The following is a 27829-nucleotide window of genomic DNA, read 5'->3' on the forward strand; positions in this document are numbered from 1 at the left end:
AGTGATACAGAAGGATAAACACTCACAATCTTCAAGGACGTGTTTTGCTTTAAGCATTTAATTTTAAGAGTCCATAAAAAATGAACATTTCTCAGATGTTTTCCACTCACAGTCATCATGAGAACAAGCTGTCAAGGATGCATCTTTTACAAAAACACCCACATGTTGTTGAATCCACTAAATACAAAGAGTCCTACAAAAAACCACAACACTTTGAGAGGGGTTAATAAGGACTTTTGGCTTTGACGTGGAAGCAGAGGTAAAGAGTGGATGGAGTTGTTGAGTTTTCATGTGGGAGTGAGCAAGAAACGTCAGTCCCTCCGTAATAAAGCTCACTCTTCTCTTTCATTCTCATTTTACTCTCTCGCCTTGTCTCTGCTGAACGAAGGATTGGCTGAATAGTTTTGACCTTCGCTTATTCTCACACGCTGCACAGTATTAGCCCAGTAATTTTCATGCTTCTTATAAACAAGGCTCGATACTGTAATTCTACTTCCACTTGAACCCTTTCAAACACAAAATCACTCCCCCAAAAAACACGCTGCAAACAGTGGAAAAGTTCAAGAGAGTAATTTAAGTTCTCTGTACATCCACGCGATAAATACAGCAACAGCTACTAAAATGTATCTCGAACAGAAGAAGACAAAACGTTGAAGTGAGGTCTGCAGCTGATAAACAGAGAGAGATGTGGTGCAACGGTGGGGCTGCTGGGCCCCTGATACAAAGCGAGGATGAACTAATGCCACATGTGATTGATGGATGGCACTTCTGCCGACCGCTATGTGTGTGTGTGTGTGTAAGCGTTTAAAAGAAGGCACCAAATCCACTGAACCACGGGAAGTGTCGAGGAGCTCTTTTCTTTTTGGATTCTGCCTCCTTTAGCCACAGTTTCTTCCTCTTGTTGTCTGTGTGTCCTTCAAATTAAAAGAAAACGGGGAAAAATCATTAGAATCATCATATTTATTCTCACTTTCACTTTTTAGCTTATTTAAACGTTATGAGTTGTAAATAATAGTTTTATTAATGTGAATAAATCACTTGCAGGACTCTTAAAAGTGGATTAGCTTGGTCACAGTGTGCCTGTCATATAAATTTCCCGAGACATAACAGCTCGGGAGCACAGTGAGCCACCGTTCTTGTGGTGATTCAAACAAAATGTGCAGAAAAACTTCAACTGCATCAGATTTGGGAAGAGACTGTAAAGAGTTCACGTCACTACACTACACTACACCCCTCCTGCTGATTGTTGACGATGCTTTTATAAGAGTTTTAAATGAATGTGTCTTTATTGGATAGAAGCAGTAGAGATACTGAGGATTTTCTAAGACAGCCAGGTTAGTGAGATGGCTGGACTTAGTTTTCGATCATGATCAGTGTGTGCCTGTGTCCTTCATGAGTTACGAGGCTTTTTTGAGCTCATAGCTTCAGTACTCTTAGAAAATGACTCAGATTTCACTGAGTAGTCCAATTACTGTGGAGAAATACACTAAGCAACACATTCATAATGAATCACAATCACTGGACATGAAGCGTCACAGCTTGCTTATACAGGTTTGTTGTCTTACTTCTGAACTGCCTTAATTGCATTAACTGCATAGAGTCAAACAGTCCTCTGAGATTTTGGGTCATATCGACAGAAAGATGCTTCATTGGATTCAGATCTGGTGGCTGTGGAGGCCATTTGAGTACAATGAACTCCTTTTAATGATGTGTTTAATGATGTGTGGTCATAAAGGGATGGACATGGTCTGCAACAACACTAAGATAGGCTGTGGATTTAAATTAATTGCTAAAAAAAAATATATCCCATAAAGCATTATACCAACGCCTCCAGCCTGAACTTTCAAAACAAGGCAGGATAAATCAGTGTTTCCATGTTGGTCACGTGGCACCAAGTGTGGTCTTCTGCTGCTGTAGCCTATCTGCTTATCAGAGATGCTCCTCTGCAGACAACTAAGGTATTAAGGTGCTTTCCTTACTGCTTGAAGCAGTCTGGCCATTCTCAGCTAACTAAATACTGCTCACTAGGCAGAGGTGGTTGTGTGGGAAAATCTCAGTATATAAGCTGTTACTGAAATAACGTTCAAAGTTACTTAAATCACCTTTCTTCCCCATTTTAATGCTCAGTTTGAACTTTATCAGCATTTGACTGTTTACATAAATGCAGTGAGCTACTGCTACGTCATTGGCTTGAAAAGGTTTAGCTAACAAAGTTTCCCGGTGAAAGTAGATTAAAGTTTTTGTCTCCCTTGTATCCTTGGACAACAGTATCATGTCACACTTCTTACTCTTTGAATTCAGGTATTTTCAGTCCCACTGCCACAAGTGTAAAAAATAAAAACTAAAGAAACCTGACAGGTAGCCACACAATGTGCCTTTACAAACAATTGTGAAAGAATGGGTTGTTGTAATGAGCTTGTTAAATTCAAGCATAATACTGTGAGTCAGTTTGTTAAATCTCTTCCCACCTAGATATTCGATAATCACGTGGCAATATTGTAAAGTGGAAGCATTTAGGAACCACACCCACAAAGCAGCAGATCACATAAAGTTACAGAGTGGGGTCTCTGAGTCCTGAGGAGGATGGTGTGTAAAAGTCAGCAATGCTCTGTGGAATCTTTAACATCAGCACAAAAACGGTGTGCAGGGAGCTTCATGAGCGAGTAGCTCCTCTAGGTGTAATGCATAAGTGGAAATTAAGAGAAATCTTGGATGGGCCTATCAGCATTTTTCTCCTGGTTTTTGTTCAAATTAAAGCTGTTAATGACTTGGCAACTAAAAGCTGTCTTTGTAAAGGATTGATCACCTATCATTAAATATATCAGAGGCTGCCTGTAGCAGTATGAAGGGTTCCTACTCGCAGTTAAAACTCTGAGCTTTAGTTTGCAGCAGCACTTAAAACCACTCCTCTCTCTGAGGACCCATATTTAAGTAGTTTGTGTCATTATCTCAGGGAGAGAATTAGGGCCTTTGTTTGTGTCGCAGCAGGAACTATGTACAGTGAAATTAAAAGTCCCCTCCTTAACTAACAAAGCCGCTATTATAAAGCATTCAGCGGCTGCGTGTTGCAGATAATTGCTCAGCTTTTGTGCATGACTTCCTGACCCCATGAAGGAAAACAGAGGGTGGACTCTGACCCCTGGTCGTTACTGCGAGCTAGAACAGAGCTGCCTAATGAACATCTCTGTCCTCTCTGTTTACATCTGCCAATCAAACACGCCACTCTTCGTCATCCTCCTTTGTGTGGCCATCAAACACAAAAGCAGACAATTAGCTGTGCTTATTAAAACTCTGCTCTTTAAAGGGGGTGGGCCTATGTGTGCTGGTAATTAATCAGCCCTACACGGGCGGGTGGGCGGACCTCTCGTTTGTCCCGGGCTCTCCCCCTCTTCCTCTGGTGGGTTCTGGGCAGAGTTCCTCAGGTGACGCTGGTGCAAGCCCAGGCCAGGAAGCGTGTTCTGTCTGCGGCGGCGAATGTCCTCCATGGGGTCCTCAGCTGAGACGTCTGTGGGTGTGAGCAGAGCAGAATGGCAATGAATCACACCTAAGCTCCTCGCTGTCTGGATGGTTTGCCCGAGGTGTTTAAATCAACATTAAACCCACCCCACCCACCCCCACCCCCCACGTAGCCTCTGAGAATTCCAGCCTTCTGACATGAGATGTGAAGTGAGCTGAAAGGAAAACATATTACCTTCTCATGCTCTTGGCAGTGTGAATACAATCAGGCAGCGAGAGAGAGGGGTGGGGAAAAAAAACTAGATACACACATCTATTACACCAAGTTCAGTCCAAAAGGTATATTGATATAACCAACAAGAAACAAGAAAGATGAGATAAAACGAGAGGTTCAAAGAGTCCCCAAGGCTACACGGACCCCTTTTTCTTTCACACCCCAACCATATATTTCATTCATATTTCATCTGCCCGACTTTATTGTGATTAGTCATGTAAATAAAATGAGATTTGGTTATTCTTTTCTCTAGGTAATTTACATTTATATTGAATTAGTGGCAGGCAGGGTATAGGAGAAGGGAGGGAGGGTGGGTTGGAAGGGGGGGACTTATTATGCTGGGAGATTACAGGCAGATCTCATCGCTATTGTGTTGTGTAATTAAGGCAGTGGAGAGGAGAAGAAAGGAGGCCAGATGCTCGCCGTGCTGAACCCAGTCCCATTTAGAGGAGGGTCTGCATCAGCACCCCACCCCCCAAAAAATACAAAATAAAAATAGAAAATCCCCTGCACAGCGTGTAACAGTCCAGCATTAAACTCATCAGAAGTCATCAGAGGCCCGTCAGCTTCGTTTGAGCCACCATCTACTGTACCTGCGCGAGCATAAACATAATCTTTCTAAAGGTGTCCTCCATGTTTTCTCTTCGCTTTAGGTCGATGGGATTTTTAGAAGGAGATCTTCAGATGCTTTCAGGTGGTGCTCAAGGGGGTTTAGAGGCAATCAAACACGACTGCTTGAGCTCAGGCCTTAACAGAGACAAAAAACCTTTGCTGGATTTCTATTCCCTCTGAATAGGGACCTTATTACTGCGGGTCATCCATTCTGACCCAAGCCCAATTTCTTTTTTGTCACAAATGCTTTAACCCTTCGCTGACCCTTAAAAATGCATCCCTTTAGAGCCCTGGGGACCAAAAATGGTCCCAGGGCCTCAGAAGGGTTAAGGTTAAAACTGGCTGAATGTAGTTATTTTCTCTAAACTTTAGGCGCCCGTTTTAACCCCAGACTTGAATTTCTTCACTCTAGAGTTTACAAATCAGCTTCTTTTTTTTTTTTTTTTAAAAACTGAACACACACACACACACACACACACAAAGATGTAAACGAGCTGACCCCCACATGGAGGCACCTGCTCCCAGCAGACCACCAGACAACAGGACAATTGGTGGCTTTATTCTCAAGGCTGCAGTTTGAAGGGAGGGGGTGTGCGGGCGGGGGGACTAATCCCAACCTGCATTTGTCTCATGATCCTATCAGGTGAGGTTAGACGGCTGGATTAAGCTAAAATGCATGCGACTTCAAGGGTGCGTGTTTCGTCCCAGCCTCCTTTACTCCTGGGGATCAATATTTGCATCCATTAGAGGTCCAGTGATAAGATTCCTTCTGCTATCAAGTTCCATAATCCATCAGCAGTTAATTAATTTCAACAACAACAATATCAAAAAGCAGTGATGATAATGAGATTTTTTTGTGTGTGTGTTCATAAAGGCAGCCTTTTATTTTCTGGATCAAGGACTTCATTTGAGTGAACACAGTTGAGTTCCTGGATGCTTTCATTTGCAGCTATTGTCTTGAGAGTGCCTGTCATTTGTCTGCAGGCTGAACAATGGTGTGTGTGTGTGTGTGTGTGTGTGTAAAGCCTGCTTGAAGCACACCGTCTAGACTGAAATGCAGGAGCACAGGCGTAAACGCCCAGGTTAACACGCACACAGACACAAAATCCATGTGTGACTGACAAAGGCAGCCTTACTTGCAGCAGGCTGGAGCTTTAGTTGTCAACTGTGGAAGCTTAAAATAAATCACTGTTCAGAAGGATGTTAACCCTACATGACAACTACAACCACAGACCAGATTATTTTCAACAGTCCACCTTCCCCAGGTTCGAGACATCTGGTGGCGCGCTGATGCGACTCTGCTGCAGAGCACAGGGAGATACAGTCTTGTAGAGACACAGCCAAAGGGAAACTGGCAGCTTATCTTTGCCATCGTTCATAAAGTGACCAATGGTTTCAGGTTTCATGCTAAGCTGTCAAGCGGGCGAGGCGGAGAGGGGGGGGGGGATTAAAACAGGATGCTGCTTTCAGCCAACAGGAAGCCATCTCTCATGACATGGGACAGGAAATCACAGTAACGTGTCATACTGGAATAGATGGATGGAGAGAAAGAGAGCTGCAGGACCTTGGTCTTCACACCTTAATCACTACAATGGCCTGTTACAGAAATAAAGGGCCTTTATTTTTACTGCAAAACTGTTTTGATATTCAAATTATGAACACCGATGGACTTCTTCTGTGTTTTATTTGAATTTAATCTAAAAGACACATATGTCACTTGTTGCTCCATTTATTTCAATAAGGCTCCAGATGTTGTGAGCTTTTGCTCTCAGAGAAATCATGACGTCCTGCTGTCTATTGCTCACAAACAGCGTCACCTAGTGGCCACCTTCACATTGAAACGTGCGGTTTAAAAAAAGCAACAATTAATCTTCTTTAATAGGAAACATCATGAAGCTAATTTAATTTATATTCTTTATTTAATGCGGCATTTTCACCAAATTCTACACATTGAGGCCCATTTTTTAATTTAAATAAAATAAGCAGCAAGGTAATTTATTGTATCTTTTATTGTTGAAATTTTAATGTTTGTCGGGAAAAGGTCTCTCTTGTAAATGAGACATTGCGTCTCAATGGGACAACAAGTATAAATAAAGGTTAAATAAAAAAATATTACCAACACAAGTAGATAATTAATTTTTCAATTTTTTTTTTTTTTATCATTCAAGGCGTCAAAATGTGTTTAATCCAAGCATATATTATAGATGAACACATTTTAGACTTGCACCAGGTAAACTTTTTGCTAACAAACAAGAATAAATGAGACTAAAAAAAAAAAGCCAACAAACAAAAATAGGCTTTTTATAGCGGAACCTGATTAAGATTTACCTCATTTTTAGCTTTTCACGCTATCACAATAATCCTCTGATAACCGTCTGTGCATGTATTGATATACCATCAATACAGATGGCTGATAGATCATTCGGCATACTTTATTACTTTAAATAGTGCCAATATAAAAAGAAAAAGTCACTAAAGCAGCGGCAAAATTATACTTCCTGTTTAGAGCGCCGGTGTTCTGGGAACTGTAGTTAATCTAATAAATTACACAACCCGAGTGTCCAGGAGGGGGAGCTATAGTACCACAGAAAATCCCTGCTCAGGTAACACCTTTTTTAGTCGCTTCCGCTCTTCTTTTAAAGGGCTTAATCGCTTAAATATATATATATTAGACCACCACAGGACATCGAGATCACATCAATGTGATCAAATGTGGTGTCCAAATTTTCGTTGCTTCTTGGTGCAGTTTAATAATCCTCATTTACATTAGCAACAACAATCCCTAATGTATGCAGCACATTTACACATACAGAGATATGAGTGGGAAAACGAGAAAGAGAGCATACAGGGCTGCAATGTCACCTAGCAACAGGACTGCGCACGCGCATCTGAAATCAGCGGTTTGCGGAGGGGGGGTGAAAGCGTCAAATAGGATGATAGGTGGTCTTCACAGCACTGAAACAGAAACGCAGGCACCAAATGGTGTGTTTCTGCATCAACGTTTCAGTTTTAAAGCCTCACCCTGCCCTTTGCTTCTTCTTTGCTTTCCCACTCCTGATTGCTTGTGTAAATAAACTAGCCCCGAGCACATTCCTTAACACACACATACTCTGTGCACAGTGACCTCAAAACAAACTGCATACACATAACCCAGTTTAACTGAGTCTATCATGGCAAATGTTTGTGCAAGCGCGCACACACACACACACCTACCTTTAATGGCTCCGAACACAACATGTTTGTGTGCTTGTAATCAAGGACTTTCTCTGCTATTATCTGACACAGCTTTTACCAAACTGATCAGCCCAGTTACTTCTACCTTGGATCAGATCAGGGCCACTATCAGCACTTTTACAATAGCGCATTAAACTGCTATAAAGGGTGAGGCAGAGGTGGAAATGAAATAGAAGGGAGGCTGTTGCTTCAATTTCACCTAAAAGTAAAGCTTACCTATGAGAGGGGGGAAAAAAACCAAAAATAAAAATAAATAATCAGGGTGTGTTATCTTTGCTGTTTTCCTCATGATCTCTTGGGAAAATGATTAGGAGCATTATTTTAGTGAAAAGCAAACAGTGCATTGTGTAGTGACCTGCACTGAAACTGAGGCATTAGTGGGTTACAAAATGAAGCACAAGGTGAGCTCTGACTGAGAGTGAGTGTGCGAAAGAAGCAGCCGCTGTGGTTTCTTTTATTGCGGTTGTGTGAAGCAGCTTTTAAACAGTGAACGGGCGCAAGCAGAAGACTCACACATCCAGGAAGAGTGAGGCAATAAAGAAAGTCACTCAAGCAAAGAAAAAGCATCACACAGACACCAGGGTGACTGCAGCAGCACTTCCCTTCACGTTGCACAAAGTTTATTATCTAAATCTGAACTTTTTATTTTGCTGTTCTTTGTACAAAGACCCTGTGCGTCTGGTAACAGTGCTGGGAATCGGCGATCATGCACAAACAAACCAAAAACACACTGTGTGTCCTTTCCCCCCAAAATACACAAAAATGCAAAAGTGAGAAAAATGCACATTGTTACAATTAATTTATTAATGATCTGTTCATATTATTACACACGCGTGAACATGGTAATAGCAAACAGGTTAGCAAGGTGAAGTCCAAGTTAAAGACATTAGGGTGAGGTGGTTAAGCTTTCCTCATTCACTTGTTAAACTGGTCAAATGTAAAGCGCAAAAATGACATGCATAAGTCAAATGTACAGCATCTTGTGTTACCTTTTCCCCCCCTCCAACAACAAAGACAATATACACCCCGAAAGGAAAAAAAAACTATTTATATTTATATATACACGTATAGTACGTACCAAGCTCTGTCGCAGAAGTTAAAGTAAAATTCAATTTACTGTAGAAAACAAAAACAATTCCCAGCAAGCTGGTCCCACAAAAATAATGGAATAAATACAAATATACAAATACTGTGGAAATGTCTCTTGCCTCCCCTCACAGCTAAACTAAAATGAGAAAATTGTTCTTTGGGAAATGAGATGCAGGAGGACACAGAGAGGAGAGACCGACTGCCGGAGATTTCCAGATGACAAAACTATGTTGAGGCGAGATAATTACTTGTTATCCAGTCTTAGGAGCTGCTCCTTACCATTAACAGTTAGAGATTTTAACTGACCATCCTCTACCACTTCAACCCGCTCCTGGCCGTTCTCAACGATCCTGTCAAACGTAAAAATAAAATAAAATAAATCCATAAATAAAAAGACAAAATACACTTTGGAAATCAAGAAGACGGGATAATGCCAGAAGTCTTATAAAGATTGCAGAGTTGAACATTTGGGTACCGTTTTGTGGTAATCCTTCTGCCGTTGACGAATTTGGTGGAGGTTGATACAGATTTAAAGTTACCCATTCCTCCTCCTCCTCCTCCTCCTCCCCCGCCGCCAAATGATGATGAAGAGAAGGAGGTGAATCCTCCCCCACCCATGTCTCCAAATGAGCTAAAACCTAACAGAAGACAAACATTAGAGAAGAGAACTAAAACAGGGAAATTCTTCCTCTTTTGTTCAATAATCCTCTCTATGTACTCACCTGAATCAAATCCCCCAAAGCTACCTCCAAATGCTGGAAAGCCCCCAAAACCAAAGAGCGATCCACCCATCCTTGGCCCCCTCTGGTGACTGCGACTGCCTCCAAAGAAATCATTAAAGGGATCATCAGCTGTGAATGAAATCAGAGTAATTTGTGAGTAACACAGAACATCTTTCAGGAGCAGGGACAAAACTCCACATTTAATCTGACATGTTATCACTTTCACCTTGTTATGGTATACATGCTCGCTTAAATGGACACATCACTGCCAAACTGTCTGCTGTCACCCAGTCACCAGTATCACGAGCAGGAGACTTTACTCTAGGAGAGCTGGACGGGTCCGTAGAAGGTCCTTAACCCATCAGCAGGACTATTACTGCTCCTTTGTGAAAGGAGGAGCAGGATAAGCACGGCCAGAGCAAAACGACCTCCAGCAGGCCACCAGCGTGAATGTCTCAGACCAAACGGAAACAGACTTCATGGGGCCGGCCTCAAGGGCCAACATTTTCTAGCGGGGCCTGTTCTCACTTCTCCCACAGTGGAGCCAGACTGGCATGTACCACAAAATACCAGAATTGGCAGCTACACCATATTAACCCCGATTCTTTTGTCCCCGTGACAGAACAGAGAAAACCGACTCAGAGTGTTAAAACATTTTTATTTCTTTTTAATTCAATCATCTTCCGGAAGAGAGAGACCCCTGCACAGCTCAAACGCCAGTTGCAAGAGCTCTAACATTTTTAGCTCAACATGTGTCTTATATGGTGTTATTTCTGTACTTCAGACGTCACACACAGTTTCATTACAAGCGAAACGCCTTTTATTCAGTTCCTTTATTCTGTCTTATTTATTAATATGCCTGTGCACTAAAACTTCTTGTTTTTTTAGTCTGGCTGAGCACTTTTGTGTTTTGTAAGAAACACAACATAATTCCTAATTTATCCCATTAAGTTTACTTCAATTCAATCCAATTTTATTTATATAGCGCCAAATCACAACAAAAGTTGCCTCAAGGCACTTAATAGATACAGAGAAAAACCCAACAATCATATGACCCCCTTTGAGCAAGCACTTTGGCAACAGTGGGAAGGAAAAACTCCGTTTTAACAGGAAGAAACCTCCGGCAGAACCAGGCTCAGGGAGGGGCGACCATCTGCTGCGACCAGTTGGGGTGAGATAACAGAGACTTTGAAGAGAGATGCCCTTATGCCCTCTGCTTTTCACAGATGAGAGCAAGTTACCCTGAGCACATGTGACAGATGTGCAAGGGTCTGAAGATGACGTGGACAATGTTATGATGACCGCATCATCATCATTCAGCATGACCGGTTTGATGGTAGGTCAGTGATAATGTGGGGATACATATCCATGGTGGACGGTACCCTGACTGCCATCAGGTATTGGGAGAATTTTGGACCCAGTGTTAGTACAGTGGGTCCTGGGTTCCTCGTGGTACATAATGCCCAGCCTCATGTGGGTAGAATATATTCAGGCTGTTCCAGGAGGATGAAGGAATCAACAGTACTGAGTGCCCCCCATGCTGGCCTGACCTAAATCCAACATAACATCTCTGAGACATCATGTTTCAGTCCATCTGATGCTACCAGGGTTCATCTCAAACTGCCCAAGGGTTCAGTGATTACCTGGTCCAGGTCTGGGAGGAGAAACCCCAGGGCAGACACATGGAGGCTATATAAATGACCATTTCTCAGTTGCTGCAATGAAATTTTAGCTAAACAGACTAGCCTGCAGCATCATTTCTTTCACTTTGATTTTTGGTGTGTTTTTTTAATTCAGTCCTCTGTAGGCTGATAATTTCAGACATTCAGCATGTTTTTATTCCCAACTGAGATCTGATGCATTTTCTAGGTGTTCCTTTAATTTGTTGGCTTTTGGTTTGTTTGTTTTTTGAGTATCATTATGCAAAAAATATCATCTTATTCTGAGGAGGTCAGGTGAGAGGCACTTGCTCACAAGAGGATAAAGTCAGGAATATCTTTAGCTTTGCTCTCCTTCCAGCAGTCTCAAACTAAGTGTGGTTCTTTGGAGCTGGACAGGAAGTACAGTTTTTTCCCTCGAGTACAGCCAGCCAGTTGCCAGCTCCTAAAATATTTAAGTACCTGATACAAATTTTTAAAACAAATTAAGGCTGTGGTGAATATCAGAGCATCCGTTTGCAATTTCTGGAACAATCTTATCCCTAAACTGTAAAAGTGCCGACCACTAATTCTCCTCCTAAAGCCCTGTGGACGCCCTACTAATTGTGCTCTGCCAATCTGGGTCAGCCCAGCAGGATAAGGCTGGATCACTGGCACCATTTGCTGAAAGAAGACTCCTCCTTCAACCTTGAATGTACTGAGGCAGTGGCAAGAAAGCTTTGCTTGTTCCCTCTGACTGAAAGCCTAAAATAAGAGTATCTGCTGACTGCTATTGCAACCACATTACTGTCCATTTACCTTAAAGACCTTAGAGGAGACAGCTGAGCTCCTGCAAAGAGGTCAGAATGACAGCAGGCTTCGCTGAGAGAAAGTGAGGAACGGGAGTGCTGAGGAAGGCCGTTTAAACACTCGGACTGTGATTTAATTATTGTTACAGTGGTGCACATACAGATAGCTGGAAGAAAAGCTGAGTCATTCTTAAGTAGAAGGAACACGCTCTCGTGCTCATGTACTCTGGCAGAACTTAAAAAGAGATGTCAAGCGCAGACTGGAGATTAAACAGCCAAGAATGTGCCACGCCTGTGTAACACCTCACAGAGCATGAAGAAAGTGAAAGGGCAGTATCACAGTGTACAAAAGCAGGGGGGGATTTAACAAGGCGGTCTGAATATATGAAAACAGTTTAGAAAACTGAATTATATAAGCTGTGTTTTAAAAGCAGCTGTCCCGAAGTATAAAACAGTCATCTGCTCCTCGTCCACGTCTTCACATTTTCATCTGAGAATAAGAGTGTGCCGTTCTTGGCAGGCAGCTCGGCCCTCAGCACTGTGCGATTCTGTTTTTGTCTCCAAACACACCCCGCCCGCAGTCTGCTGGACGCTCCGCGGTAGCCGAGTGATCCACCGGACCAGCTGCTGGACAGTCAGGACTCCAGGCTTGATGGGCTTTTAAAACATATGTCAATCTTCCTCTGATTTGCCATGTTAATAGAAACCAAGAAACACACCAACACGGAGATTAAATAAACTTAAGACAGATGACTTTAAAACCTTCTCCGGGTGCATACCAATCAAGCAAAATAAGGTTTAAACTCTAGTTTAACTGCAGATAAACTTCACTCTTCTGCATGCAGACTCCATGGTTTGCCATTTTTGCTCTCACTGTTTACCGAAGAGCGCAAACAGCAACAGCTGTGCTTACCCGTGTTCAGAAGGACACAAGTTTACATAATGAAACATGACGACTCCCTTCTAGCTCCAGTTCTGTGGTTCTTATTTAAGCGTCATATTTAATGATTTTTAATATTTACATTTTTCCTGTCAAGTCCAAAATGCACAGCCGTGTTCGAGTGTTCGAATTATATCGTGTTTTACATGCGCTCTGACACACAGCGCGCACACAGACACACACTTGCCGTTATTACATCTGCTTTTGTTTTAATACGGAAGCTATTTTTGAAAGCATTCCAGTTGAGTGATGCAGACTCTCAAATCCATCGTCTGCCTGCGTCTGAGCTCCATATTTAGAGGCACACAGGGTGAACTACACATGCCTTCCAATCGCAGACAACCTGGTAGAGCAACTAAACGTGTTTTACTAGATCACACTGAACGCAAATATCGGCATCTTCAAAGGATGAACTGGATGGCACCTCAAGACACGGTGACTTCAATCAGTTAAGATCAACTAGCTCTTCGCTCCTTACTCTTTGTTACAAGGCTCATTATAGTTTTATCTCTCATTTAACTCATCTAAACTTGTGCAAAGGAAAATGAAGAATGGAACAATCCTGTCTATAAGTGTGGGTGTATATTTGTTTGAATTTATCATAAAGATTATGTGAACAAAGGCTCACAAAATGAACGATCTAAATCCTAATTAATTAACTAACCGAGGAAATGTAATGAGGTTGAAGCCAACATCCAGCGGGGATACTCAGCGTTTTCTTTCATGCGACATTTAGTGAGGTGAAGTGAAGACTGCTTAGTGCATTGGAAATGCACATTACAGTCCTGTGGGGGATTAGCAACAGGCTTTCCTGAAGGCTTCCTGGGTCTAACGCTCAATCTACACAGCAGGAGCTGTGTGCTAATAGGCAAACTAATTAGGAAATAGAAAAATCTATGTTTAACATACAGATAACTGGGGCCTGGTGGATGCTCTGTGTCTCTGAGCATTTTTAGGTCATCCGTGAATATTCTGGACTAGATAAAAATATGAGTTTAATAATAGCCAAAGCACATCCCCTCAGTCCCTCTTTCAGTTCTGAAAACAACATCCCATCAGTGCCTCTGAAGTGCACGCACAGAAATGGCTTACCGAATAAATCTGTAAATGGATCTCTGCCGCCGAAGAATTCCCTGAAAACGTCATCGGGGTTGCGGAATGTGAAGCTGCTGCCGAAGTGGTCATAATGGCCTCCTATTAAACATTGAAAAGAGGCTTATAAATGGCACCACACTTCAACAAAGATAACACTGCAAACACAGCTATCATTACAAGCTGTCAAAGCACCAATGCAAATACCAAATGTCCAGCTGTTTCCACCTGATGCATGTCGGCATTTCATACATAAAGTAACTGATAAACTTATGAATATGGAAACCTTAACGGATATCTCCTTACCTCCTCCTCCTCCACCACCTGAGAGGCCTTCTTTGCCATATCGGTCATAAACATTCCTCTTGCTTTCTGCAATAGAAAGAGAAGGACTTTACATGAGATGAGAAACAACTCGGAGCAACTGAAGGTGAAGCGCCCTCCTTCCTGCATTATAAACCTCTGTTAGGATCGCGAAAGACTCCAGATTTAACACATGATGGCCTCAAGCTAACAGCCTCTTTTAATTTTCACTGAATAAGACTACCAAGTAATTCCAAGAAAATGACTAGAGACAGTAGTGTGCTATTTCAAACTACAGCTGTCCACTGAATTTTTATTTTAAATTACAACTTTAGCTTCCAATTGTTAAAGCAAGTTAAACGAGATGAATAATACTAAATAATACTCTCACGTTTGACCCTCCGTAAAAGTCCAGATTCACTACCAGCAGTATGCAGTAAATTTAATTCAGCAGACATTTTTTAATTATAATTAAACCAGATAAACTAAACAGTGTTAAAGAAAATCCAGTCAAAAGCATTTATGATCTTAATACTGACCACAATAACTAATTGAGTGGCTCGGTTTCACACCAAGCTTTTATTAATTTATTATTTATGTATTAATAATTCAAAGACTTGTTCCAACTAATTTAATCAGTAAAGGGGATTTGACAAATCTTGCTTTGTGAAGTCATATAAAAAATAAATAAATAAATAAAATAAAAAAAATCAGTGTTAATACATACTATAGACTAGGGATGGACCGATCCAATATACAGTATCGGTCGGACCATACAATGGATAGACTCAAGTTTTACTTTGCAAAACGCAGTGGTGCTGACTAAAGAGTTTCATGGTTTTTGGGGAAAAAAAAAAAAACCCTATGAAACCCCCCCCATACTTGTGTTAACCCCTTATTGCCTAGTGTATCATATTTGATACATAGTTTTGGGTTTTTTTGCCAGTTTTTGGGACTTAAACATCATCAGTGTGAATTTCTCCCCCTGACAAACCTAAATAAAATTGCATAATTTAAGCAATAAAAAAACAAAAAAAAACAACAACACAACAACAACAACAACAACAACAAGCAAATATGATACAAATTAAATGTCATATATGGAAATTTAAACACGATTAATTTTTTAAACAATTACAAAAAATTAAACAAATTAAATTTAAATAAACACTATTTTCAAAAAATGTGAATTTTCTGGCAAGTATTTCCTGATTCAGGCTTTAAATGGTTAAGTTTTGTATAGAAATTTCACAAAATTCAGTCTCAGATTAAATGTGACAGAAACAGATTACACTGACATCCATCTTGATGAAAGATGAGCGTCATGATGCCGTGTTTGTATTTATTTGCATTGCTTTCCATTCTGGATGTCTAACATATGTTAAGTTATACATTCTACAAGCTGCTTTTTTAAAAGTTGTTGAATATAAACATTATTTTGTGCTCATATTGCACTTCTTTTTTTCAGAATCAAAGAGTTTTCAAAATCTGCATAAAATTGCATTTTGAATTACTTTTTAAATATAACTTTAAGTACTTAAGTTTAAAGTTATTCAAAAAGTTAAAATAAAAAGATCAGTATTGCTGAACTGCAAAATATTTTGGGTGCAGTGTATTTTTTTTCTTCACACAGGTATAATAGAAAAGCTTCAGTGTTTTGTTTTTTTAAAACTTGAGTATGAACAAAATTCATTTAAAAACTGTTTTATTGATTATAAAATAGACTATATTGGAATCATATCAGTATCGTCAGATATCTAAATTTATGATATCGGTATCGGACATTAAAAAAGTGTTATCGTGCCATCTCTACTATAGAATAAATTGATAGTTTCAAGTAAGAAAGAAAGTAAAAACTAAACCCATCATCCCAGTTTACATTCCAGTTATCCCATCCTGATAGTGGTGCTACAACTTCTTAAAAATCCCAGCTACCCCTGCATCTTTTGATCCAGTGTCTGCTATGAAACTGAAAAATGATGCTTACATTTAAATTAGAGGGGCAACTCACTACTTTCCTATGTCTTAAAATGTCAGATTTCTGGGCTCTAAATCAATGGCTGAAAAAAAACAGCAAAAACAATCTAACTTCACATCTGGAAACGCTAAAGCACATCACTGTTTTCTATCAGTTTTACCTGACAGAAAACAGTGATAACCAAAAAAATAATCTAAATAACTTACAGCTGTTATAGCTCCCCAATGTGAGGCACAGAATAATTGTGTTTTTTTAGTATTGGTTTCCAAAAATGTGTCACGTTGATGGCAACAACACTTTTTGAACATGTCTCTACCCTCGTATTTATACAACAGGAGCAAAATGTCACTGTTTCTTAATAGCACAAGCTTCACATCTGAGACAGTAATGGCTTCAATACAGCTCATTTCAAACAGTGCACTTGAGATACACCAGCTTCTTGTTCTGAAGTCTCACCGTCTGAGAGAACTTCATACGCCTCTGACAGCTCTTTGAATCTTTTCTCTGCCTCATCCTTGTTCTCAGGGTTCTTGTCTGGATGCCATTTCAGGGCCAATTTTCTGTAACTGAAATACAAACACCATAAAGTCAAAACACACACAGAGTCAAGAACGAGTCGTCATGTCTTGATATAGGGGTGGAAATCGTTTGCGCATGTATGACAGAGATAACATGCCCCCTTCCCCCAATCAGAAACATATTCACACGACTGCAGCAGACACACGCTGCGTGTCCTTCTCGCCACCCAAGCAGAAATAACAAAGACAGCCTGACACTGCATTGACAATCAGCGCGGGCCTCGCACAGCGGCTTACGCTGCATCAGCGGTTTGTTTTTAAGCTCAGCAGCAGCAGCACACACACAAAGATGTTCGAACAAGACAAGGGACTGAAAGTCAGCAAGGCTTTACACAATCCAGGGATTCAATCCATTACAGACCTATAGCCAGCAGTCTTTGTTGTAATCTGTGACATTATCTTGCTGACTAAAGCCTGGTCACAGTTCAGTTGGACGCGATGCATGCAGCACTGTTGGTAATTGTGCAACATACCTCTACATCTTTGACATCTTTGTAGCCAGAAGTTCACGGGGAAAATCCACAGCAGAAATTTTCTTTACTTACTAACCTTCATATTGTATTATACTTTGACTTTTATCCAGTAAGTTCTTTTTTAGTTGTGCTTCATTTGCACTTCTTTAACCTCGCTTAGATGTGTTTTGTCATATTTTATCGAGTGATTTTATTTTATTAAAAGCCATTTTGCTACAAGTTGCATCTAATGTTTTGGCTGCTGTGACACAGTCATGTCCCAACTTTTGGGCTGAATAAAGTGAACTTTATCTTATTACAAAACACTGAGCTTTGTATTAACATAAGAGCTTCTGACTATAATTTAATACCCACTAAATTTAATAAACAGACACGATAAATGAGTCTCCAAGCATCGCAGCAGCTTTCTGAGGTTGTATTTTAGGCCAAATGCAGACATGCTAATAACCATTACCTTAAACAGATAGTGTTTAGGTTTAGTAAAGTTAGTGTGCCAATAATTTCTAATTAGTAATAAACTTTAAAAAAGACATAGATCTATCATCACGATATTGGATAAATATCAACTTCATGATAATATAATGATCATTAATGAAAACTGCAGTTTCGCCTGGTTTTCCCACAAAGAGAGCTTGGCTCATCTAGTTTGTACAGACTGATCTAGAGTTAAAAAACGTGATACATCATCTTTCTGTAACATATTTTTGGCAAATGGCTATTCTTGGCTAGGATGATCCATACTGCTCAATAGTTTCCTCCTCTCTTACTTGTTTTCACCGCATTACCCAAAATAACTTAATGGAGCTCCTGGAGCACATGCCTGATTTGAAGCAGGCTTATTTCTGTCCTCAGCATTAGCATTGCCTCTCCTCTTCACATGTCCAAACAAACTGCTGTTATTGAGAAACCACTGAGGAAGTATAATTAACTGGAACGAGCCTGATCAGTGGGTGAGCAGTGGTGGGTGATTGAAGGTGGAAGGTATTTGACAAGAGCACGGTTACAGGAAGAAGAGTGGAACATTTCTGCAGAGCACTCTCTCATTTCTCCCTCTCCCTGTGTCAGTTTATACAGCGACAGAGGGATATAATTAACCTATTACGCCCTACAAGTGGCCGACATTTAACGTCAACACTGGCAGAAAACGGAGCACAAAACACTCGAGGGGGACTTACGCTTTCTTGATGTCTTCTTGCGTGGCATTTTTCTCGACTCCTAGTATATGGTAGTAGTCCTCCATGGTTCTGTCTGTCTGTGGGTGCTGTTTTACTTGAGGGTCTTGTGCGAGTGGCCTCTGTGGAAACAGTAATGTTCTGTTAAGACATGTTACAAGATAAAGCCCAAGACTCTGCAACAGCCATGTGTGACGAGTAAGATACAGCCCTTCCAGTCCAGAGGGGTATGCTTGTAAAGGGGAGGGAGGGGGCTGCTGGCATTAAAAAGGGTGGAAATACCCAACAATATTGCACTGCACTGAAATAGCAATACCAGGGACAGAGAAGGTAAGCTAATCCAACCCAAGCAAAATTGCATAATAACCGGGGGATCATCCTTCACCCTGAAGCTAAAAGAGAGAAAGTATGAAACATGTTTTTCTTTTGAATTTTGGAGCCAGCTATAAAGACCATGAATCACTTTTTTCCCCTTCTTTTTAAATCATGATCTAAGGTTAGAGTTATGAAAAACAAGACACAACTGGTCTGGTTAAAAGTATCAGAAGACATTCAAGTCCTCCAAGTTTAGCACCACATTTACAATTTTTGTTTTGTAGCTTTACAAACCTGCATCAAGCAGAGAGATATAAAACTTCTGTGACCTAGATCTTAGTGAAATATTCACCGTAAAAAGCAGTAGACATTGGACTGTGTGGATATGAAACAAGTCTGCAGAATTAAAAATAAGTCAACGGAGAGAAATAATAAAGGATAAAAGAAGAGGACTAATAAAGTGGTCATCCATCCTCCAATTAAGAGTTCAACAATTGTTCACTGACATGCTTCAAACTGAAAGCTACAAAGGTAATGCGCTGCATTTTATTGCTTGAGAACTTGTTTATTGCCATTTCCAATATACAATAAACAAATATTGCGTAACCTGGCTTACCACTCTTACAGCTAATAAATAACTTTTCAAGTTTAGCTAGGTCACTTCAGCTAGGGCTGGGTGATACAAGGAAAATCTCATATCATGATATTTTATAGCTATATCGTGATACACGATATATATCATGATATGTTGAAAAATTGCACTGGTATACTCATTCCAAATTTTCTACTTTGAATACAAAAAATCTGAATGAATTTAGTTTTATTTTAACCATTTTTAACCATCAGTTGCACAGAGAAGTTTTTCACAAATGACAATACTGTGACAGTAAGTCTCTTTCTGTGGTCAACACTAAACCTTAAACAAACGAAAGATCATAGCGACAAGTAATAATTCACTAGACAAAATAAAACAAATGAAATTACAGCATATAACATATAAAAACTGTGAAATTAAAAAAAAAAATGTGATGAACTCAAATTATAAATCAAAAGTCTAGACAGTGACTATAAAAAAGTCTGACCAAGAACAGTCACAGGTATCAGAGCTGGTTTATTTAACGTTTTCTTTGGTGTGTGCTGAAATGCTGCCATGTGTTTAAAACATTCTTAATTTTTCAGTAGATAAGTTTACAGTTGGTGGAATAAATTTGTGGTACTGCTACCTTTTGCGGCAATAGTTTTACTGCATGTTATGCAAATTACTGCATTTTTGCTCAACATTCTCCTTGTGAAATCCAAACGTTGGGACGGGGAGATTAATGATGCATTTGCACCGTGTGGGAGGGGGAAAAAAAAAAAAAAAAAAAAAACTTGAATTACATGCAGACAGCTTAACATTGCCATGGTAATTTATACTGTTGTACGTGGGAAAACTTGCGATACATCGAGTATATTCGATATAGTTTCAGCTAAACCTAAAACGTATTAGCAAAAAATAAATACATACTTTTCTTTGAGTTTATTGTGGGTGTGTTTATGAATGCACTGTTAACCCTACCCCCTAAAACAAGATGAAACAGGCAACTATGGTTAAATTAACTATTATCTGAAGTAATCGAATACCTTTTCCAAGGCTAAGAAATACATCAAACTAACTTCTACATTCACTGTGTAGCACTTCCTCAATGCATGACAACAGCAGGGAACTATTACCAATGGACTCCAGCTCTTTGATTCACAGCAGCTCTTTTATATCATATGTATACATAGTCTCTACTAGAAGCCTGTTCTTTACACGTGCTAGTCAAGTTGTGAACAAACAGCTGTAGCCTTTAGTTCATTTCTTTAGATTAACTTCAGTGTCTTCATTAATGCCTAGACATAAATATAACGACTCAAAGTGTAAATCAACTTGATTTCGAGCCATGTGTCATATTTTGGAAACCTATGACCAAACAAAAGTTACTTTTTAAGATGCATATATGCAAGAGCGGCCACACGTTTCAAATGAATACTATATTATAAAACCCGCCTCTTCCACTACACCCCGATACTCATTTTTCAGAAACTGACTTTGAAAAGAAGCTATAAACTCAGTACTGATGTTCCAACTAGATCTATAAATATAAGCTAACTGTGAGAACAGGTCCTTATTTTGGATCCAGGGTGATGAAATTACCAAATTTCCCTCTGAAACTCTTATTTTACTTAAAGGTGAGAAACATTTCAGCTTCTCTTGTATGGTTGCATTCAGGTCTTTATTTTATAGGACAAAAAGGCTGTTGCACTACTACTACCACATATTTATCCTTAATGTGTTTGTAAGGAAAACAGGCCAAAATCCTACTTTTCATTGAGGGATGCATTAGCTGTTGTACTGAAAGATATAAAAACAAACCAGTGAGGACTACTGGAGTCCACTGTGTTCTATTTGTTAGCTATTTATAACCTGTGGCCTTTGCAGATAGATTGTGTTTGTGTCTGTTATGTGGGGGGTTGGGGGTGTTTGGCACAAAGTAGTGCCAACGAGTGTCTCCTGGTGGGGACATCGGCACAGGCACTAAACTCTCCTTCATGTATCCAAGTAAGGCAGCAATTCCAAATCTCCCTCTGATACTTTATCATACAACCTCCATCTAACTTGACACTAATTTAGCCCGCAATCTAAATATAAAAAAGGATGACCTTCTGAGTTTTGTAAAAAAAACAAACCAGTGTCCTGACTCATATCTACTTTTATCTCCCTCACTTGAGCCATAACTGACCTGCTCACCCATCACCAGCGCCCTCGCGGCAGTTGGGATTTAGTGGACACAAGCGACTTCTAGAGATGCGCTTTGCAGTACTGCGCAGAGCATTAAAAGTGCATTCATGCTTGCATGTGCCCTTTGCTTGCATTACACAGCTAATGTAAATGAACTTGATTCCTCTTATGCCTCAGAGTAAGCACATGTGGGTCCAGTCAATCCCATAATGCATCAATTAAGCAAAGGTGATGGCTGTAAATGTAAACAGCAGACTACCAGGATTTTTTTTTCTATTTTCCTAAAATAAGCTATTGTAAAAGTGCACTACAAAAGCAACTTTTTCTGAAAAACAAAGATTTATGCAGTTTTTATCTTTTTGTTAAAACTGAGTATTAAACAAACAAACAAACCCCAAAGAGACATGCTGTGCAATGTAATTAAATATAATGGACACAATCTCACAACTGATGAATCCCATGGCATATACAAGAAGCTAACCTTCTCCACAATAGCCATACACTGCAGTAATTTGGTTCCTGCACCATTCAAAAATCAAACCTAATCATTTTAAAGACCTTAAAATATGAATTACAGCTAACTAGTGTTGAAATCATAGACAAGGCATAATAATTAGTTCATTCAACTGGTAAAAATCCCTACGGCAGACAGTAATTGATGCCACAAAGTGAATGTCTTTGGAATTTGACCACTGGTCCAACAAAGTTAACACTATTTGGGGTGTACACCAGGTTGCTGACAGCTTGGCAGCTCCCATGACTTTAAATGAGTCACGGCACTGGCAAATTTTCCATTTTCATTTCTTATCAAAACCACAAGGCAAGGCTCTCAAACCCACCACCTACCCTGTGACACGTGTACTGATGAGGGTCAGGAGTCTAATTTTTGGACAAAGGGTGACAAAAATAAGCAATCAATAATGACCTGACCTCTCGGTGCACCTCTCTTATGTAAGATCAACCCAACAGGAATCAACACAACACTTTGGAGGAAACACATGCAGGCAAGCTGAGCAGCAAGAGATTACAACAACATCGGTTTAAGTTTTCTCAGCTGTGCCATACTGGTGTGCCAACTGAGATCGCCCTTGAAGGAGCAATATTATGTAACTGTCGATGAACGAGACTCTTTACTGAAGAGCCGCAGAGTATTCATCGTTGTTTGCATTTATACTTTACGATACTGCCAGTACGAGCGAAACTGAGCTAGTTAAAAGCTGCTTTTACCCCTTACCAGTGGTTGAAACAAAGTAAACAAATTCAATTTCATTGTTTCTTTATAAAATGACAAATTAAGTATCTTAATCTAAATTTATAAGTGGACCAACTACAGTTGCTGTACTCTGCATCCCTGTAATCCTCAGTGTATTATTATATTTGCACAACAGTCCACTTTCTGGTTCTTTAAATGGTGTGCTTTGAGACATGTCCAGGTATGCTGTGGGACTTTGTGGTACATTATACAGCTACACAAGTGTTAGAAATCCTCAGCTTATTCTGTGTGTCAGTACTCTGCATGCAGTCCTTTCCCCAGGAAAATAAAATCCTTAAAAGGAAGGAAACCCCTGTTTGTTCATAGAGTTACTGGGTTGTGGGAACAATGACATTACAACTTGTTAGAGGTCCTTATCAACTGTGAGAAAGTCAGTCGATCAGGAAGAAAAAATATATATATAGTAAGATGACATATTCTTTCATAACTTACAATTTCTCATTGCAAAGTAAGTGCAGGTTTGATTAGATTAAGGTAGATAATGTGAAGAAGCAGCAGGAGAAGAAGAAAAAGTAGTATCAGCAGAAGAAGTTGCTTTCCAAACCTAAAAGAAGAGTGGATGACAAACAGGGAAAAATTCAACAAAGATGGACATTGCAGATTTTTTTTGTTGAATTTGGTGGAACTGTGATCCGAATTATATGTAAGGAGAAACTATTTTTTCCCCCTATTCGAACACTGGAGTGGTCCTCCAAAGCAGTGATTACAAAGTAGCAGGAGTAAAACAAGCAACGCTATTTTATTTGGACTGTCAGATTTTTTGTGCCATTTGAGACATTATCATTTATTGAATGTGGTCTATTCTTGGTCGTAGTGTATGACTGAGCTATAATCATTCAGGTAAATTCCATTACAGAGCATAAATCATTGCCCGAGTCCAAGTTTCAAGAGCATGTTTCTACAAGTTTTCACTAACATTCAAACACATTAGACTGAAGAGTTAAACATAACGTGAAAACACTTTATATGCAGTACATTAAGAGCACTCAAGGTGTACATGTTATGACTTACTGTTTTATTTGGTTTTTGTCATAGTCATTTACAGATATTTATATATTTATAAGTAAATATTGGGTGAATAAGACTAGCTGTTACTGAGGTTTGTATTGAAGCCTGTGAAGATGGAGATGCTCAGTAGTCATCAGGCATATATGAACTGTTCAATTTAGTTCTATTTAGCCTACTGAAGGTTAGATGTCCACTCTGACTGAATAATTTGGGATGAAATGTACAAATATCCTTTTTAAAAAGCACGTATGATCAGAATCCCTTTCATTAGAACGTGAAAACCCAGTTTAAGACCATCATTTTTGAGCATTTCTAGCTCAAAAATGATGACCATCACATACGATCAGTGTTGAAGAAACAGCATATTTATTATACGATTCAGTCTAGTATCAGCAGCTGCCGAGGGTACAGACAGAAGTCTCGTAAATGTTTTTACGACTTCTGTTTCCACAACCCCCCAAGTTATTTCACCACAGACCAGCCCAAGGGTTTATCTGCTGATTGAAATCTCAGATTAGACTTCAGCATTATGGTTTGTGTCTGTGGAAGTCGGGTTATAAAAGCCGTTGTGTTTTTAGGGCAACTATGTAATCAGAAAAAGGCATCTGAAGTATTTCTGTCAGCGTCCAAGAGCACTCAAACACCACTAAAAATGTGATATTAACAAGACAAGAGCACTGGATAAAACAGGCTCTAGGCAGCTGAGTCCAGGACATAACACAAATTACATCTGACAGAACAGAGAATCAGATGACAGCTAAACACAACAGCTAGCCTGTGTCTTACCTGAAACTATTCATGGCAATGACAAAAGCATTTGTTTTTAAGCAGTACAGGAGCGTTGTTCTCCTCACTTACTATCATTGGAAACACGTTTACCACAGAAGACCTCATTTACAGTAAACACTGAGTGTCGTCTTGCTGGACAAAGAAACCCAAATTTCAGCAAATGGGATAATTTTGCTGATCCAGCCTTTTTTTTTCTTTTTTTTCTTTTTTTTCCTTTAATAAATAAACCCATCAGCTCATTTAAAATAAAATAAAAAAACCAAACACCTCAACATCTGCTGTACCTCTTGGTCCTATGTGGCACTTTGCAGACGATTTTCTATATATTATAGCTGCATGATCTTGATCAGAGGGCAGTGGCAAAAAAAGAAATAAATGTGGAACAACCGGTAGTGCTGGCTACTCCCACTGCTGGGTTTATGCTATTGTTGGTATTTAGCTTTTCCTCTTCCACAGAAATAACAAACACAAGACGTCTTTGAAGTGAAGAAAAGTGAAACCAGGTGTCAAAGCCTTTGTTTGCTGCTTAAACATTCTTTTCATCCCATCTCCTCATCACAATGACCATTGCTCATGCTCTTTGCTATTCAAGCAACCTTTTCCAGTAATCAGCACTCTACTTGTGGACTGCATGTCTCTTCACCTATGCAACCTAAAACAAACACAGCAACAGGAATTCTGCTTTAGGAGGAAATGACCAATGTTCATTTCATATTCAACAAAGGCTCAATAGTGTTGTTTAACATAGCTTGACAGCTTGATGTCGTTGTAATGGTTCTATAGTTACTATAGTAATTTGCTGGAATCAGTCAGCAACAAAAATCAAAGTCAAAGGTGGCGAGCTACATGCTGTAAAGCATACTGAAAGGAGTGGTATAGAGACTTACTGTATGTCAACAAATAAAACACAAAGCAATGAGAACGTTTGCTTTGATAAGATAACATGAGGGACTTCAAACTGAAACTGCAAGCCATCAAATTGTCAAACTCAGAACAATACAGAACGACAAACCAACAGTGCGTCACTCAACAAAAACCTCATAAGAGGCTTGGTTCATCAGAAGACCGTCAATGGGTAATACGCCCTGATGTGGCAATACCGCAACAAAAATGAAGCCGCCACCTGTTTGAACTGGACTTATTGTACCAATTTGGTCTACTAGTTAACCAAAGGAGGAAGCTGATCCTCACTTAAAGATGACTGGAAATGAAACTGAATTCCTGTAAAACATCTTAATGACTGATCCCTGGCCTGATCCCCCCTTATAGAGGAGACCAGGCCTTTCCTGTAGTTTCCCCTAAAGTCAGGTACAGACCCCTTCAAATTAGGAGTTTTCCAACACTCAACATCTTCAAAACCCATCTAAAAACTCATTTTTATACCCTGGCATTTAAACCAGACTGAGTATTGGCATTTGATTTGCATCCATCCGTTTTTCTGTAATGTGTTGGGGGTCTTTAATTGTTTTTTTGTTTTTTTAAAAACACCAGGTATTTGTGTCTCCTCCTGAGATCAAATAAGCGAACTTCCCTTGTTCGGTGGACTTGAATAACTTTGGAACCACCAAGAAATGAAATACAAATCAATTCGCACCAGCCAAATTTCACAATAAGTGTATCACTGGTTATATTGTTATATACCTTCTTAAGCAGGAGCATCAATTTCAGTTTATGGGTCCACATGCAGCCCAGAGTTATATGAAATGGACTGGACCAGTAACTAACAGCTTTTTCAAAATACTGAAATAACACAGCATTTAAATGGGAAAACTGGAACAGTTAATGACTTTGCTATATCTTCCACACAAAACCATCCAGTGGGCCAAACTAGACCCTTTGGGGAGGACTGACTCCTCTGTCTTTAAGTCACATGGCTCCTTTTAAAATAATTAATTATTTAATATTAGGCCCTTACTAAAATAAGACAAAACCTGGCTTTGAAAGACCCTCATATGGCAACAGTCAGTGGTTATTTTAGTAACTGCTTAATAAGAACTTGTTTTCAGATGTACTGTGCTGACAATCCAATTATCAGTTTATAACTCTTCATAAACTTAGGAGGGAGGGGGGGAATAAAAATAAAACCCGTTTTATTTGAATAAAACATGTTGGCCTGGTGTTCTTTCAAGAATGGAAAAAGAGGTCACCCAACAACATTAAAACTTGATTAGCAGCAGTAAATAGCAGAAATAGGCTGAACTTAGTCAGTGGCCACTTCCTGTCACCCCCCCGTTCTGTAACCAATAGTAACCAAAAACGTGCTAAACACACACACACACACACACAAATACACAGAAAACGTGTTTATTTTCTCTCCAGAACACTTTCTGGAAGCTAACTAATGTCAACAGACCAATCTGAGATATCCCAGCTGGAGCCCTAACTTGTGAACCTCTCCCTCCGCATCTGTTTAACAGAAACTTCTAGAAAAGTCTTAAAGCGGAATGGGAAGTTTTAGCCGTCTAAATTTCCAAAACAAATCCACTAATATAAATATATGTATATATTTAAAAAACAAAACAAAAAAACAAAACAAGACAGCAGTGATATTACACCAAAGCAGAAATCTCTCTATGGTTGTCTTAACTTCCGACTGTAGACTATGCTGGCTAACGTTAGCGTTAGACTGGCATTTATAGCATCACTGGTACCAAATACAAGTTTATCATGCAGTCATACACCCCTGAATTTACTAAATAGTTTGTATAGACTGACTGGGGTTTTTTTGTTTTGTTTTTTAATTATTTTTTTTTATTTTAGCCTGAGCTAACTCAAATTTTACGGCAGCGAGCAGGCAAAAAGGCAAGAGATCCACTCGTTATTCTCACACGCTAGCTTAACTATGGGGTAGTATCCTGGAAAACAGCCTCTCGGACACAAACGAAAACTACATTTCTGTATAAAAATAATCTTAATATATCCTAAATGATTCCAACATTAGCAGGGGACATACTGGGTGACTCCACCAAAGCATCCCCACATGTACTAGATGTACTCGATGCGGCAACACACGACAAACGCTTTTCGCCGCTCTTTCTTTCTTTCCTTCTTTCTTTCAGCAAACTGAAGCCAAGCGGCCCTCTCACCTAGTTCATCTCGAGCCTACCTGAAAGAAGGAAATATCCGCCACAATAGCCACCTGATTGTAGCTGTTCCTCCTGTTTTCCTTGCCTGAGTACGGAAACTGTAACTGCAGCAGCAGCTGGTAGTGGCTTTCTTGGTAGCTGGTTGAGTGGCCGCTGATATGGCCTAGCCCACAATGCTGCTTTTAAGGACCGTCGGAAAAAACTCACATGTTTTACTGCGGATAA

The 27829-nt window shown here is 39.7% G+C and overlaps 1 protein-coding gene across 3 annotated transcripts; it reads right to left on the reverse strand.

The window, feature by feature from the left end:
- Window positions 1-40: 40 nt before the first annotated feature.
- Window positions 41-27787, reverse strand: dnajb6b (DnaJ heat shock protein family (Hsp40) member B6b). Of its 3 annotated transcripts, XM_085468245.1 has the most exons (10): window positions 27625-27787; window positions 18373-18491; window positions 16603-16712; window positions 14172-14237; window positions 13866-13967; window positions 9388-9516; window positions 9141-9303; window positions 8945-9015; window positions 3362-3505; window positions 41-914 (listed from the first exon to the last, which is right to left on the reverse strand). In XM_085468245.1, the coding sequence occupies exons 2-10, from the start codon at window positions 18435-18437 to the stop codon at window positions 805-807; spliced, it is 960 nt and encodes a 319-aa protein (XP_085324371.1). In that variant the 5' UTR covers window positions 18438-18491; window positions 27625-27787; the 3' UTR covers window positions 41-804. The 3 variants fall into 3 exon arrangements, with proteins under 3 accessions (XP_085324371.1, XP_085324369.1, XP_085324370.1); XM_085468243.1 differs by having other exon boundaries at window positions 9141-9516; XM_085468244.1 differs by lacking the exon at window positions 27625-27787 and having other exon boundaries at window positions 9141-9516; window positions 18373-18605.
- Window positions 27788-27829: the final 42 nt, after the last annotated feature.

The sequence above is a fragment of the Copadichromis virginalis genome, linkage group LG9, assembly GCF_057382275.1.
Source record: "Copadichromis virginalis isolate Kocher_CV1m ecotype Utaka linkage group LG9, C_Virginalis_male_GT1.1, whole genome shotgun sequence".
Classification (NCBI taxonomy): Eukaryota; Metazoa; Chordata; class Actinopteri; order Cichliformes; family Cichlidae; genus Copadichromis; species Copadichromis virginalis.